General features: G+C 49.7%; 1 protein-coding gene across 7 annotated transcripts in view; it reads right to left on the bottom strand.

Annotated features, from left to right (window-relative positions):
* Positions 1–14,099, bottom strand: part of LOC138488896 (sodium channel protein type 2 subunit alpha-like) — a 1,049,646-nt gene that overhangs the window by 39,979 nt on the left and 995,568 nt on the right. For all 7 annotated transcript variants that reach the window (XM_069616277.1, XM_069616276.1, XM_069616279.1 and 4 more), the window contains one exon: positions 13,696–13,966. In XM_069616277.1, coding sequence (XP_069472378.1) covers positions 13,696–13,966 — 271 coding nt within the window. The remainder of the gene's footprint in view (positions 1–13,695; positions 13,967–14,099) is intronic.

The raw sequence follows: 14,099 nt of genomic DNA, 5'->3' as shown, positions 1-14,099 counted from the left end.
TCAGCACCATAAATGATAACACACTGTTTGTAAGGACCACAGTTCAGATCTTTATCAACTGCTACATGGTCTCTTCTCATGCCAGCCATACTGCTTCAAATGTTCGCCATCTGGGTTTACTCGCCTGCCCAAATAGCTCTTTATAAACAGCTTCTCGTTCAGTGGTAACAACAACTAGACAGCTTTGCAACAACTTCATGATGCCCTTTGGTTAGCAGCATTAAACTTTCATCAACCTTTCAGGGAAAGAAGATTTAATTTTATGCTCCTCTCCCTCTGAACAGCATCCTTCAGAAGGGCCGCCTCTTTGCTTCTTTTATTACCCCACTGCACCAAAAACCATATATTGACAGCAATACAGATTTGCTTTGCTTCCTTTTTGGCTTTGGCAATGTGTGTTTATATTAGCGGTTGTTATATAGTTCAGCATACATGAACACCAGACTTCACAACCTTGGGGTCTTCCATTACTCCTCTTTTGTCTTTGGTAATGTCTGTTGGACTTATATTGCTCAATGTTTAATCTTTGCTGGCTTGGGTAATAGTCATAGGCATTAGCTTTTAATAAGGTTGCCTCCTAATAAGGTTGGTGTACTTGCCATAAACTTACATGCCCAATTTGACAGTCACTTGATTTCTTAGTAGGCTACTTTTCGCTGCTTTGTAATATTTTGGTATTCAAAATTGACTTTACCACCTCTTTCATTCACACAAGGGTGAATTTGTCTGCCTACACCATGTGAGCCACATAGGAGCATCCCAGATTAACTTTCCCACTGTGAACTCACTGGTCGAGTTACTTGCCTCTGATCATCTCTGCGGTGGCAGGTCCTCTGCTGCTGTAGCTTCCAGCATATCGGCGAACACCTTCTTCGGTTATGCCTTTGCCCGCCCACTTGTTACGGGAGCCCTCTTGGCTTCTGAGAATTCCTGGTGCAAGCCAGCCACCAGCAACCTGTCCAAAGGGAAAACTTCCCTTGCTGTTTTTGCCTTCAGCTGCTCAGCCTCTGCAAAACAAGCCTTCACAGGGACAGCGTTCCCTCAACACACTTCCTGCTGCACGACCTCTGCATCTGGGACCTCTGGAGACACAGACCGTCCCTGGACCAGCCACAATCTCTGGCTTCATAACAATCTTGGCGTCTTCCTTCGCCAGTCCCGACCTCAGCTGCATACACGGTCTGCGCGGCTTCTTCTGCTCACATTGCTCTCTACCTGCTTTCTCCTTTTTGGATCAGCGTAGGTAGTTTTTCACAGAGGGCAGACTATTTTGATTTGGACAACATCACTTATGATGAGCACGTAGTTAGATTTCTGTTAGGCAGGGAAGCACCCCTTTATATAGGATATATAGGTATTTTTGTATTATTTCAATAAAGTCTTGGTTAAAAATTCCAACCTTTTGTCCGCCTCCTTCTTCTGACCTACCACAGTTCCCATGCTGGAGCTGGGCCCCAACTGGGAGAAAGTCATGAAACAGGCCCTTGAGAAACTCTTTCACCAATCTTTGAGTCCATAGAGAAGGCCGGCTTGTGGTACGCGTATAACATGAAATGGCTGCCAAATTTACGCTGATGGACAAGTGTGACAGGCTGGATTCCGCTAAAGACAGAAGGTATGGCAAAACCTGCGCAGTTTGGTGGTGGAATGGATCCAGTTGTTGAGTTGCACACCAGGTGGTAACACGATTTCACATGCTTTTGTAGCAGGCCGGGCCATTGTGGATGCCGCTCTTGCCCTGGCTAGGATCCTCTTGCATTCAGTAGACAGCGGAATGTCCCCAAATTCTAGGGCTGGAGGAGCCGCACTGTTAAATTTAGAGATCCCCAGTCATGATGCATCACTGATGGCCCATCTCGGAACTGCAGGTCGGGCAGAGGGGACAATCTAATGTAGAGCGCAACTGACAGGTTAAGCAGGCCAGAATATCAAATATGCAGTGGCCAGGTTGAGGTCACCACGATAATCATGCAGTGGCTTAGTTTGAGTGTACTTACCCCTTGAGGCAGAAGAAGGATTGGGGGAAGGCCCATAGGAACAGTCCATCCCATTGGAATGAGAATGCATCCACTATGCCCCCCTCTTGGTAAAACTGGCTCTCAAACCTGGTGCATTTCCTGTTGGCCACTGTAGCATACAGATCAATCTCCAGCCATCCCCACATGCATAAGAGATGGAGAATTTTCTTGCGGATGTAGAACATGGTGGTGGTGTTGTCTGCTAAGACACAAATCACCTTGTTGTGTAGCTGGGGTTTGAAAGACTTCAGGGCTCAGAATACCACTCTTAACTCCAGCACATTGATGTGAAGGCCCTTTTACTCACATAGCCACAGGCCTCTCGTGTGGAAGTCTCCTGTATGGGCTCCCCACCCCTCTAGGGGTGCATCCGTGGTCACTGTGACCTGATGAGCAGGAGGTTAAAGGGGAGTTCATTGAGTGAGGTTGTTGTGACGACTTCACCATTGAAGAGCTTGGTGGAAGGATGGCATGAGCCGAATCTTGTTGTCCCAGGATCCCGATATCTGTTGCCAATGGGCATCCAGGAACTCCTGAAGTGGCCTAATTTTGAGTCTCCAGTGCAGAATCAATGGGATGCATGATGAGATCGTTCCCAGGAGGGACTTGAGTGAGCGAACAGATGTAACCTGGAGGTTGTCCAGTTGTTGGAACTTGTTGAGTATCGTCTTGACCCTCTCTTGTCAAGGCGTAGCAACACACGGGAGAGTGTTGAGATGCAAGCCCAAGAATAGCAAGCTTTAAGCAGGATTAAGCATGACTTTGCAAAGTTCACTGAGTACCCCAGAGACATCTGACACTGGATGGTATCCTTGGTGTGTTGTGCCGCAAGTGGATGAGATGGGGTGTTCACCAGCCAGTCGTCCAGATATGGTAAATGTGGATGCCTGAACGACAGAGGTGAGCCGCAACCGGAGCTAAGCATTTTGTGAACACTGTTGGTGCTAACCTCAGCCCGAAGGGCAGTGCTTTGAATTGGTAATGTCTTCCTTGGACTTCAAACCGAAGGAAATGCCTTTGCCCCCCGTGAATGGGGATGTGAAAGTAAACATCGTCTAGGTCTAGAGAGGAGAGGAAGTCCCCTTCTTCCATTTGATCCAGGATGTGTTGTAATGTGACCATGCAGAATTATTGAGACTTGAAGAATTTGTTGAGTCTCATGAGGTCTATTGTGGGTCTCCATTCTCCTGACTTTTTCCTTATCAGGAAGTACCTGGAGTAAACTCCTGTGTCTCAGAGGTGCTATTGAACAATGTCTATAGCCCCTTTTCTTAGGAGCGGCTGCACTTCTTGTAGAAGCAAAGATTTATATTTTTCTGCCTTTGGGGTTGGGGATGTTATGCTATGTTAATTTAATGTTTCGAGTGCAACCTACACCGACAAGGTCATCATGGTGCTGAGCGGACAGGTAAAGTGAGGGCAGCAGCAAACAAAACTAGAAGAGAAACGGTTTTAAGGCACAAGGAACGGATAGATGAACCTGAGTGGTGTGAAGAGAATGCGGAAGAGAATTCCAAACTTAACCAGCAGAAACAGATAAAGAACGGCCCCTGATACGAGAGTGCTTAAAACGAGGGACAGAGATACACAAGGCTGCAGGAGGATGAAAAGGGACATAATGACAGAATTTAACCTGCAGGTACTCTGGACCACTCCCATAGAAAACCCGGTGAACAATACAAAGGGCCTCATCAGAAGTTGTGTGTTGCAGTAGTAAAAATGCAGCAGTAATAGTGCTACTGCTGCATTACTGCACTGCCCAATCATGAGTTTGGGGGAAAGTTAGAGGATTCACCTCCAGCTCTCAGTTGCAGGTGAATGCGCTGACTTCCTTCCCATTTTCGGTGCAATTACTGCGCCGTAATTACTGCTGTGGTAATTGCACTGAAAATACCCCCTTGAGTCGTATGGACTTACCGATAGGATACCATCCAACTCCTGATGAGGCCCAAAGTGCCTCAAAAAATGGACACGATTAGAAATCAGAAAAAAATGAAGCGAAAACAAGGTAAAAGAGATAGAGGCCGGTGATGCCTCTTGCCGCAGTATTTTGCAAAATTTGCAAAGGTTGGAAACGATAGGCCAGTTGAGCAAGATAAAGTGAATTACAATAATCCAAAGAAATCGAGATCATAGATGACATTACCAAAGGGCTAAATTGTAAAGGAAGATAAGGCAGAACTTTACTCAGAACCCTTAGTTACAGGGAGCTCATTTGAGCTTCCACAGAAAGCTTAGCAGAGAACTTCATGCGCAGAATTTTTACTACTGAAACTGGCACAGACAGTAGGCCAAGCTCAAAGGGCCAGAAATAATCTGTGCAGTGTCAGGAGGTGAGCCCACTACTAAAACCTCAGTTTGTTCACCATTAAGCTAAAGCCAATTATTGCTCATCCCAGTGTGCATTGAACGCAAACAGGAGTGATAGCGCTCAGCAGTAGAGTGAAGAGAAAGATCAGGACAAATCAAGATCTTAGAGTCGTCTGCATAGGATTGACACCAGAAACTAAACGAGTGAATACGTTTAAACAGAGGCTGTATATAGGCATTGAAAAGAAGGGGAGAAAGAGCAGAACCCTGGGAAACACCACAAGTGATAGAAACTGGAGAAAAAGTAAAAGGAGAGAGACAGAGAGAATGAGAACAGTATAGAAGAAAAGGACGAAACCAGTCAAGAACCACGCCAGAGATGCCCGCTGAAGATAACCTCTCGATCAAAATGCATGATCGATGGTGTTGAAAACGGCAGGCAGGTCTAATAAAATCAGGGATCCGACACAACCCTGGTCCCCAATCTGAGCAAGGCCATCCACAACAGATACAAGTACCGACTTGGTACCACAACTTGGCCGGAAACCGGACTGGAAAGGGACAAGAAAGCCAGATCTCTCCAAGAAAGCAGAAGAGAAATTACGAAGGAAGCAAAGAATTAAGAGTGGGTTTTTTAAGTAACGGAATAACCAAAGCATATTTAGGAGCAGGGGAAACAAAACTATTAGAAAAGGAAGCATTAACTGCTGAGGACACAAAAGGCAAAATAGGGAACAAGTTACTTACCTGTAACTGTTGTTCACCAGCATGGGTCTGGCATGGATTCACATGCTCATGAATATTCCCCGTCGTCAGGCTGGGAATCCTCGGTAAAGAAAAAAACAGTATCAGTTTCGTTTCTGATCTGTCTTTCGTAGTAATAACCAATCACTGGTCTCTGCGTCATACTGACCACAGCCAATGACTGCCCTCTACCTAAGCACCGCCTCTGGCAGCCATCTTCAGATTTGGAAGCACGTGAAGTGGCAGTATGACCAAGTGAAGAGCCGCAGAAGGGTAGGCGGGAGGGTTCACATGTGAATCCATGCCAGACCCATGCTGGAGAACAACAGTTACAGGTAAGTAACTTGTTCCTTCTCCAGCATGGGGTCTGGCATGGATTCACATGCTCATGAATAAAGAATACATAGCAGTACACACATGCACAACCACGGGAGGTGGCAAAGGCTCAACATTAAGCATTACATCAAACTCAACATTAAGCATCTTACCTCCTCACCAGGCTCACCTCAGGCGAACAGGTTGCGCAGCACTGCTTGGCCGACCCTGGACTCCTCCCTGGAATCCCGATCGACGCAGTAGAATTTCGTGAAGGTGTGCGTCGGCCTCCACGTAGCAGCCCTGCATATGTCCAACAGGGGCACACCAGAAAGGAACGCCGTGGTAGCAGCGATCGGTCTGGTCGAATGGGCTCTCAGACGGCCGGGCAGCGGTCGGTTTGCCAACCGATGACAGTACATGATACAGCCAGAGAGCCATCTGGAAATGGAAACCTTCGAGAGAGCCTTCCCCTGATTGACAGGTCCAAAGTTCACAAAGAGTTGTGACGTCTTCCGAAAACACTTCGTGCGGTCCACGTAGAACTTCGGCGCTCTAGCTACGTCTAGCGAGTGCAAAGTCCTCTCGGCCGGCGTTGAAGGCGACGGGAAGAAAACTGGTAACACCAAGGGCTCGTTGAGGTGGAAGTCCGACGGCACCTTGGGCATGAAGGAGGGGTGCGTCCTCAGCACTACCCTTGTGTCATGAAAAGTCAAGTATGGAGGCTTGCAAGATAGGGCCTGAATCTCTCCCACTCGTCGTGCAGAGGTGATGGCCACGAGGAACGCTGTCTTCCATGACAGGAACTTCAAAGGCGCCGAATGCATAAGCTCGAATGGGGCTCCCATGAGCCTGGTCAGCACCACATTAAGCTCCCACGCCGGGGCAGGAGCCTTCACCGGCGGGAATTATCGGAATAGTCCCTTCATAAATTCCTTCACCAGGCGATGAGACCACAAGGACACCCATCCCATAAGTCCTGGTATATCGGGAGATGGCAGCCAGATGTATTTTTATGGAGATGTGAGCCAGTCCAGCTTTGGCCAGTGACAGTAGGTATGGCAGCACTTGAGGGGCCGTAATCCGCAGAGGGTTAATCTTCTGTGCACGGCACCAGACAGAGAACCTCTTCCATTTATGACCGTAACACTTGAGAGTTGAGGATGCCCTGGCCTTTGCAGGAAACCTCTCGACAATCAGCCGGGATATCGTACCCTCTAAACTCTAGTGCTGCAGGAGCCAGGCCTGCAAGTTCAGCGACTGTGGGTCGTGATGGAGAATGGCGCCTCCTTCTCTGGAGAGAAGATCCGCGTCCGCCGGCAGCCTGACTGGCGGGGACGTTTGACAAGTCCAGAAGGTCCGGGAACCAGATCTGCCTCGGCCACGCCGGTGCGACGAGGATCATCCTGCACCTGGACTTCTTGAGCTGGTTGATGAGGCGGAGCAGCAACGGCAATGGAGGGAATGCATTTAGAAACAGGCTGTCCCAAGGGAACGAGAAAGCATCGCCCATGCTCCTCGGCTGTGGGAACCTGCTGGCGAACCTCTGGCACTTGGAGTTTGTCGCTGTCGCGAACAGGTCGATCTGGGGTTTGCCCCATCGTTGGAAGAGTCGATCACCTTGATCCTGGCGCAGTTCCCACTCGTGGCACAAGCGCAGCTCCCTGCTGAGTGAGTCGGTGATGGTGTTTTTTATTCCTGCCAGGTGGAAGGGAACCAGAAACATCCCCTGGGCGACGGCCCAGTCCCACAGATCCTGGGCCTCCTTGGATAGGGCTGGGGATCTGGTGCCTCCTTGCTTCCGTATTTAGAACATCGTGGTGGTGTTGTCGGTGAAGATCCTCACCACTTTGCCGTTGAGGGACGGAAGGAACGACTTGAGAGCCCAGAACACTGCTCGGAGCTCCAGAATGTTGATGTGGAGAGACCTCTCCTCCGGGAGCCAAAGGCCTCTTGCGTGGAGGTCTCCAGTGTGGGCCCCCAACCCTCCAGAGAGGCGCCCGTCGTCACCGTCTCCTGAAACGCCGGGATTTGAAATTCTGTGCCTGCCGTGAGGTGAGCACGGATGCCCCACCATAAGATCACCCGACGGAACTCGTCGAGAGGGATCCTGTCCTCGAAACAGCCCCTCGCCTGAAGCCATCGGGCGTCGAGGAACTCCTGTAGCAGACGCATCCGAAGTCTGCAAAGGGGTACAAGATAGATGCACGAGGACATCATCCCGAGGAGGGACTTGATAGACCTCACCCTGGCCACGTCCGTGGCTAGCAGGCGCTGCACCTTGCAAAGGATGGTCTTGGTCCTCTCCTCTGAAGGGGAGGCCAATTGCCCCACTGTATCGAGCTTCGCTCCCAGAAACAGTGCTATCTGTGATGGAACTAGGTGGGATTTGGGGTAGTTGATGGCGAACCCCAGCTCCGTGAGCAACCGGACGGTCCTCGCCATGTGTTCGACTGCGAGTTCCCTTGTCCTTGCCCGGATTAGCCAGTCATCCAGGGGTAAATGTGGATCCCCTGCAGGCGCAGCCGCGCCGCCACTGGTGCCAGGCACTTGGTGAAAACCCTGGGTGCCGACTTTAATCCGGACGGTAGGGCTCTGAATTGGTAGTGGCGACCCTGAACCACGAACCTGAGGAACTTCCTGTGCCTTTTTAGAATAGGTATGTGGAAGTAAGCATCCTCCAGGTCCAGAGACGACGAAGCCGCCTTCCTCCAGCTGTCCCAGCACGTGCTGGAGGGTGACCATCCTGAATTTCTGCGCTTGGTGTACTTGTTTAAGCGATGCAGGTCCAGAATGGGGCGCCAACCGCCTTTCTTCTTCCTGACGAGGAAGTATCTTGAGCAGACTCCGGAGCCCCGGAGCCTTCTGGGGACGAGCTCGATGGCACCTTTCTTGAGCATCGGCCTTACCTCCAACAGCAGTTGAGAGACGTGATTTTCCTTCCTGGCCACGGGAGGAATGCGAGGGCACTTCTTTTGGAATTCCAGCGAGTGCCCGTGGAGACGGACTTCCACATGCTGACGAACTTTGTCAGCCGGCCTCCCACCGGGGTGCTTCGGTGGGGGCCCGACAACACGGACGGGTCAGTCTTGCTTGGAGGCGGCCCTGCCGCCTTGGTCTCCTTGGCGACAACAGCGGGATCCCCCTTGCTTGCCGCGACCTCAATAGGCCTCCTGGGAAGAGGAGCGGGCCGCCTGGCGGTAAGTGGAGGAGCCACCGCTGGAACCTTTGGAGGCACCCTGTCTGCCTCCGGAGCTCCGAAAGGGCCGTCGCTGTTGAAGCACCCCTAAGGCCCGGGCCATCTCCGAGTCGGTCTTGATGGCCTGTAGAGACTCGTCCACCGCTTTACCAAAGAGGTTGTGATATCCCGGTGAAAGTTTCGCCTTGAGCCATCCTCGTCGTCGGAGGCAAACTCTGTTGCCCAGTTGGCGAAATCCGGTATCGGCAATGTCCGTTGCCACCGTTATGGCGTGATCTGACGTCACCTCGCCTTCCTGCAGAATTTCTAGGGCCTCCGCCCTCTTGTCGTCCGGTAGGAAGTCTAGCAGGGGAGCTATCTTGAACCAGAGCTCCCTGTTGTAGTGGGCCACGATCGCTAAGGCATTGGCCGCCTTAATTGTCGTCGCCGGCGATGAGATGACTCGTCGTCCCATGGAGTCCAACTTCTTGCCCTCGCTGTCCGGCGGGGAAGTGGAAGTTGAAGCCGCCGCACCCGCTGCCTTCTTCTTAGCCGCTGCCGAGACGACAGAGTCCGGCGTGGGCTGGGCCCTGAGGCACAAGGGGGCGGCATCGGGGACTCGGTACTTCTTCTCGTACCTGTCCCTCTTGGCTGGTGCCGTGGAAGGGTTCTTGAGGACAGCAAGCCCCTCGTTCCAGATGTCGTTGAGCAAAGGCACCACGAGGGCCGTCTTCCTCTTGGCCTCTCGTCGTTGGTACAGAAAACCTTCCTTTTTTTGTTCTTCATGGCAGAGCTGGAAGAGCTTGGATGCCCTGGTTATCATGGCGTGGAAAGAGCCAATTTCGTCGGCTGGGGAAGTCCGCGGGGGGGCGGGCGGTGGTGATGACGGGATGTCCGCTGTGTCATCGCAGCCGTTGTCGTCCGTCCCCGTCGCTGTGTCCGTCGCCGTATCCTCTCTAGGGTCCGGCGAGGATGAGGGGTCCACAGGTCTCGCAGGCACGAAGGGCAGAGCGAGGTGGACTCTCCTCCGCTTGTTTGGAGGGCTTCCCAACGGGACCGGTTCTGGATCCTCCGTCGGGGTCCGTGGTAATCTCGTCCTTATCTCAGTACGCAAGGATTGGATCGCCAGCAAAATGGCCGCCGTGCTATCCTGGGGTTCGGGTAATGGCTGCGACGGACAGGATGGCCGTTCCACTGGGCCCTCTACGTCCCCATCATCACTATCTTCTATCACATCAGCGGGGACCGTCCCCTGGGATCGAACCTTCTCGAACCTCTCGTTGAGGCCTATGAACCTCTCGTTGAGGCCTCTGGGCCTCTCGTTGAGGCCCTTCTCGGTTTCAACCAGCTCCTCCTCAGAGGCTGATTCTGAGTCTGTAATGGCCACCGCCCCCCCTCTTTTTCCGCTGGGGGCTTCACGGGGGTCTTAATGATGGGCTGGAAAGAGGACTCTCTGCGCGGCGGCAGGGATGCTCTGGGCCCAGAGGCCGTTTCCACTGGCGTAGTCTCAGCCGGCTTCTCCAGGGTCGCAGCGACCATTTCGACAGACTCAGACTTTTTCTTCGCCTTCTCACCTGCCGAGCCCTTCTCCATCCAGGCGGCGAGGCGGGAACGACGATCCTGTTTGGTCCGAAAGGTTCTTGGAGAACGCACAGTCCTTCTCCACGTGGGTCTTGTCCTCACAAAGACAGTAGCGACAACATTCTGCAATTCGCATCCAGGGCAGCACCTGAACAGCTTGGATCCGGGCGTCGAGCTTCCCTTGTCCTGGGCCATGTCCGTTGAGGTAGGCCGCAGATCTTCTGGAATCCTCCAAGAAGTGTAAACTCGACGAAAACTTCACCCTTGAGGGGCGTAGAAGAATTCCAAAACGGATACCCGTTGTCTGAAGTAGAAACAGTGGAGCTTGAGGCTCGAATAAATTGAAAAAATGAGAAAATTTCCTGAAAAAGCATGAAAACGCAGCAAAAAAACTTGAGAGCTAAGCACAAGGACTCCCAACACTTGAGCGTGCGGTAAAAATCTGAGGATGGCTGCCAGAGGTGGGGCTTAGGGGAGGGCAGTCATTGGCTGGGGGCAGTATGACCCAGAGATCAGTGATTGGTTACTACTAAGAAAGACAGATCAGAAACGAAACTGATACTGATTTTTTCTTTACCGAGGATTCCCAGCCTGACGACGGGGAATATTCATGAGCATGTGAATCCATGCCAGACCTCATGCTGGAGAACACACGGAATGGGATCAGATGGAGAGGCAGATTTCAGGCCCTTAGTAACAGTGATGATGTCAGAATCTTCAAAACCTGGAAACATGGACCATGAATGATTGGGGCTGAAATACCAACAGGATGGATCGGGGTTTTCCCAGGAACTCCAGGGTATTTCCCTGTTGAATGACGGACAGCATCCATTTGTCAGTGGTGATGTTCTTCCACTGTGCGACAAAGGTGGCAAGCAGCACCCCCCTACTGGGCCTTTAAAGTGGGCTGGCGGGACCATGGCATGGTCAGGCCTGCTCCAGTCTTGACTTTTAGAGGTAGCTCTGCATCGTCGCTGGTTTTCTCAGTGGGATTGAGATCTACTCCTGTATCCTTCTTGTGAGGTGCTCGGCTGGGATGCTTGCAAATGGTAGGAGGACCTGTAGTCCCTGGAAGTCCATGAGAACCTCGCTTTGCCTGACAAAAAGTACTGGCAGCGCTCCTGTAGGGTACCAAGTGGACATGCCGTCTCAGTATTAGCCTTGACTACTTGTAGGGTCTCATCAACCTTCTTTCCAAAGAGGACAGTGCCGTAAAACGGCATACCAACCCCTTTCGACTGGACTTTGTGTCGGAAATTGGTGGTTTTCAACCACCCTTTACGGCGTAGCAATGCCCCATTACCCATTTGGTCGAATTCAGTATCCTCAATGTGCACTGAGATAGAAATGATGCCATCTCACCCTCAGGCAGTAATGTAAGTGCATCATCACGCTTGTCATCTGGGAGGAAGTCTAGTATTGGGCCAACCTCCCAGGGAGGGTAGCTCAGCGGCAACATGCTTACCTTGGAAGCAAGGCGACACGAAGCAACACAGGTTCGATCCCCGCGTCCACGCTTAGAAACCTCTGGGTATTGCAACTAAGACAAAACAATTACGAAACTAAAAAATGTCTTTTAACAGCGCCTCGATGCCCACGAGCTGTGTGAGCGCTTTAAAAAGTGTGGGCTGTGTGAGCTCATGGTCATATTGTGATAGAATCGCCAGCGAGTTACCTTCCTTGATGGTGGTTGCAGCAGTAGACCTCTTTCCAAAGGCGTGCAGCTGTTTTCCTCTTTATCTGAATTGTGTTACCTGCTGGGGTCGGTTATCTTGTGTCCCCATAAATGTTTCAAAAATCTTTTCAGATATATGCATAAATATTTCAGTAGTGTACACCAGTATCCCCATCCAGCAACATATAGCTCTTGTATCTAGTTTAGACTTCAGATGTATTTCTGAGGATTATCTTTCAAAGTGCATCAATGGCCCTAGTTTAGTTTATTTGTAACGCACACCGAGCCCGAAGGCATCTGGGCGCTCAACTTACATTTTACGACAAATAATAACAGACATTTACACAGAATGAAATGCAAGTACAAAAGAGTGATACAAATGGAATAGATATACATATACAAGAGAATCATAATATGATACACTATTACAGTTATATCGCAGACAGGCGATTACTGGGTTTTGGTCTTACAGAGCTATGTACATGGTGCGTTAGAGTTAAGCGACCAGGTTAAGGTCTTGCTCCTGGAGCCAGACTTTGACCTTTTTTCGGAAGATGAGTTAAGAGGGTCCCTCTCTTAGAGCTAGCGGGAGGGTATTCCATTTCTTGGCAGCGAGGACTGGGAAGCTAACCCCACCTGCTCGGAGTTGCTTAAACCATAGTATGTTAAAGCAATGCATCTGTGCAGTACTGGTGGGCCATGTAGAGGTGTGTCTTCAGATGGTGTTGGATAGGTATGACAGAGCATGATTAGATAAACACTTGTGCGTAAGGGACAATGTTTTGAAGGCAATTCTTTGATTAATGTTGAGCCATTTTAGAGTGTGTCTACTGTCCGAGATGTGTTGATTTCTAGGGATATTTAAGGCTGCTCTGATATTGTTATTTTGCATTACTTGCATTTTGTTGAGGTTTTGTTTTGACGTGCCTAGCTAGAGCGCATTACAATAGTCGAGCTTGGAGAGGCCAAGTGCTCTTGCTATTGTGAGGCAGTTGGGCATTGTCAAGTAGGGGCGGCAGGCAGTGATAAGCTTGCAAGTGTGGGCAGATGAAGAAGCCAGGGCATTTATTTGTTTATTTACGTTTAAGGCAGAGTCAATGTAGATTCCTAAGGTTTTCACGACCATGGACATTTTAATTGTGTTGCAGTCAATAATGAAGGATGTAAATAGTATGTCCAGTTTGTTCAGATTAGCTAGCGATCCCAGGAGGAGCAGTTCTGTCCTATCGTTGTTAAGACAGAGCCCGGGTTTTGCCATCCATGCTTGTATGGTGAGGTAGATGTCGTTGAGCATCTTGCTGTCTACATTGTAGTCACCAGTGATGGGTATGAGTATGTTGGTGTCATCCGCATAGTTGGTTTAAGTGACATCCAGATAGTCAAGCACATCAAAAAGTGGCTTTGTGAATACATTGTAGAGAGTAGGAGACACACAAGCCCTGTGAGGGACCTGAGCTCACCTTTGCATATTTTTGGCCCACTATACATAATCCTTACTATTTATTATGAAATCCGCTTAGTCTCTCTGTCAGGTACTTGTGCTCAATCTTGTTTTTTCTCTTTCTTTCAATGTAAATTCTGAAATGCTCTACCTTCAGCTGCTACTTTTACCACAGCACCTGCGCTCCTCCACGCGCCCCCTAAAATATCACCTCCTTCCTGTCACCCTTGCTCAAAGAGCTTGCTGCTCACAACGATATAAACATTTTCTCATTCTGCATGTTGTACAAAGTTTTCTTTCATGCTGAGCTCTTTGGTGAAAGCGACTGGGAAACAGAACAAAATAAAATGAAAATGGTGAGAGGTTGGAGAAAAAAATCCAGGTATTTTGCATTTAGTTGTTCAATACATCTTGGCATGAAAACTATTCTTACCAACAATGGAGAGAATGACAACGACGAAATCGAAAATGTTCCATCCTATGGTGAAGTAATAATAACGGAGTGAAATTAATTTGAGGACACATTCGCTTGTGAAAAGAATAATGAAGACCATGTTAATCTTGTATAGATTGTTCTCCATGTCTTTACTCTGGTCATCAGTTTCTATCATCATGGTCACCATGTTAAGGCAGATGAGTATCATAATGGTGATGTCGAATGCTTGCTTTGTCACAAAATCGAAAACTAGACCTTGGAATTTATTCTGGAAAAGAAAGAAAGGTGACAATCTTGAAGAAATAAAATAATGCATACAGGCGACACCCAATTGTTTTCTTCTACCAGATACAGTAATACATTAAATTATTCATACAAGAATATACAATTGCCAGGCACAC

Source organism: Ambystoma mexicanum, chromosome 9 (genome assembly GCF_040938575.1).
Source record: "Ambystoma mexicanum isolate Mex_15411 chromosome 9, UKY_AmexF1_1, whole genome shotgun sequence".
In the NCBI taxonomy this organism is placed as follows: domain Eukaryota; kingdom Metazoa; phylum Chordata; class Amphibia; order Caudata; family Ambystomatidae; genus Ambystoma; species Ambystoma mexicanum.
This window is presented reverse-complemented; position numbering and strand designations above follow the sequence as displayed.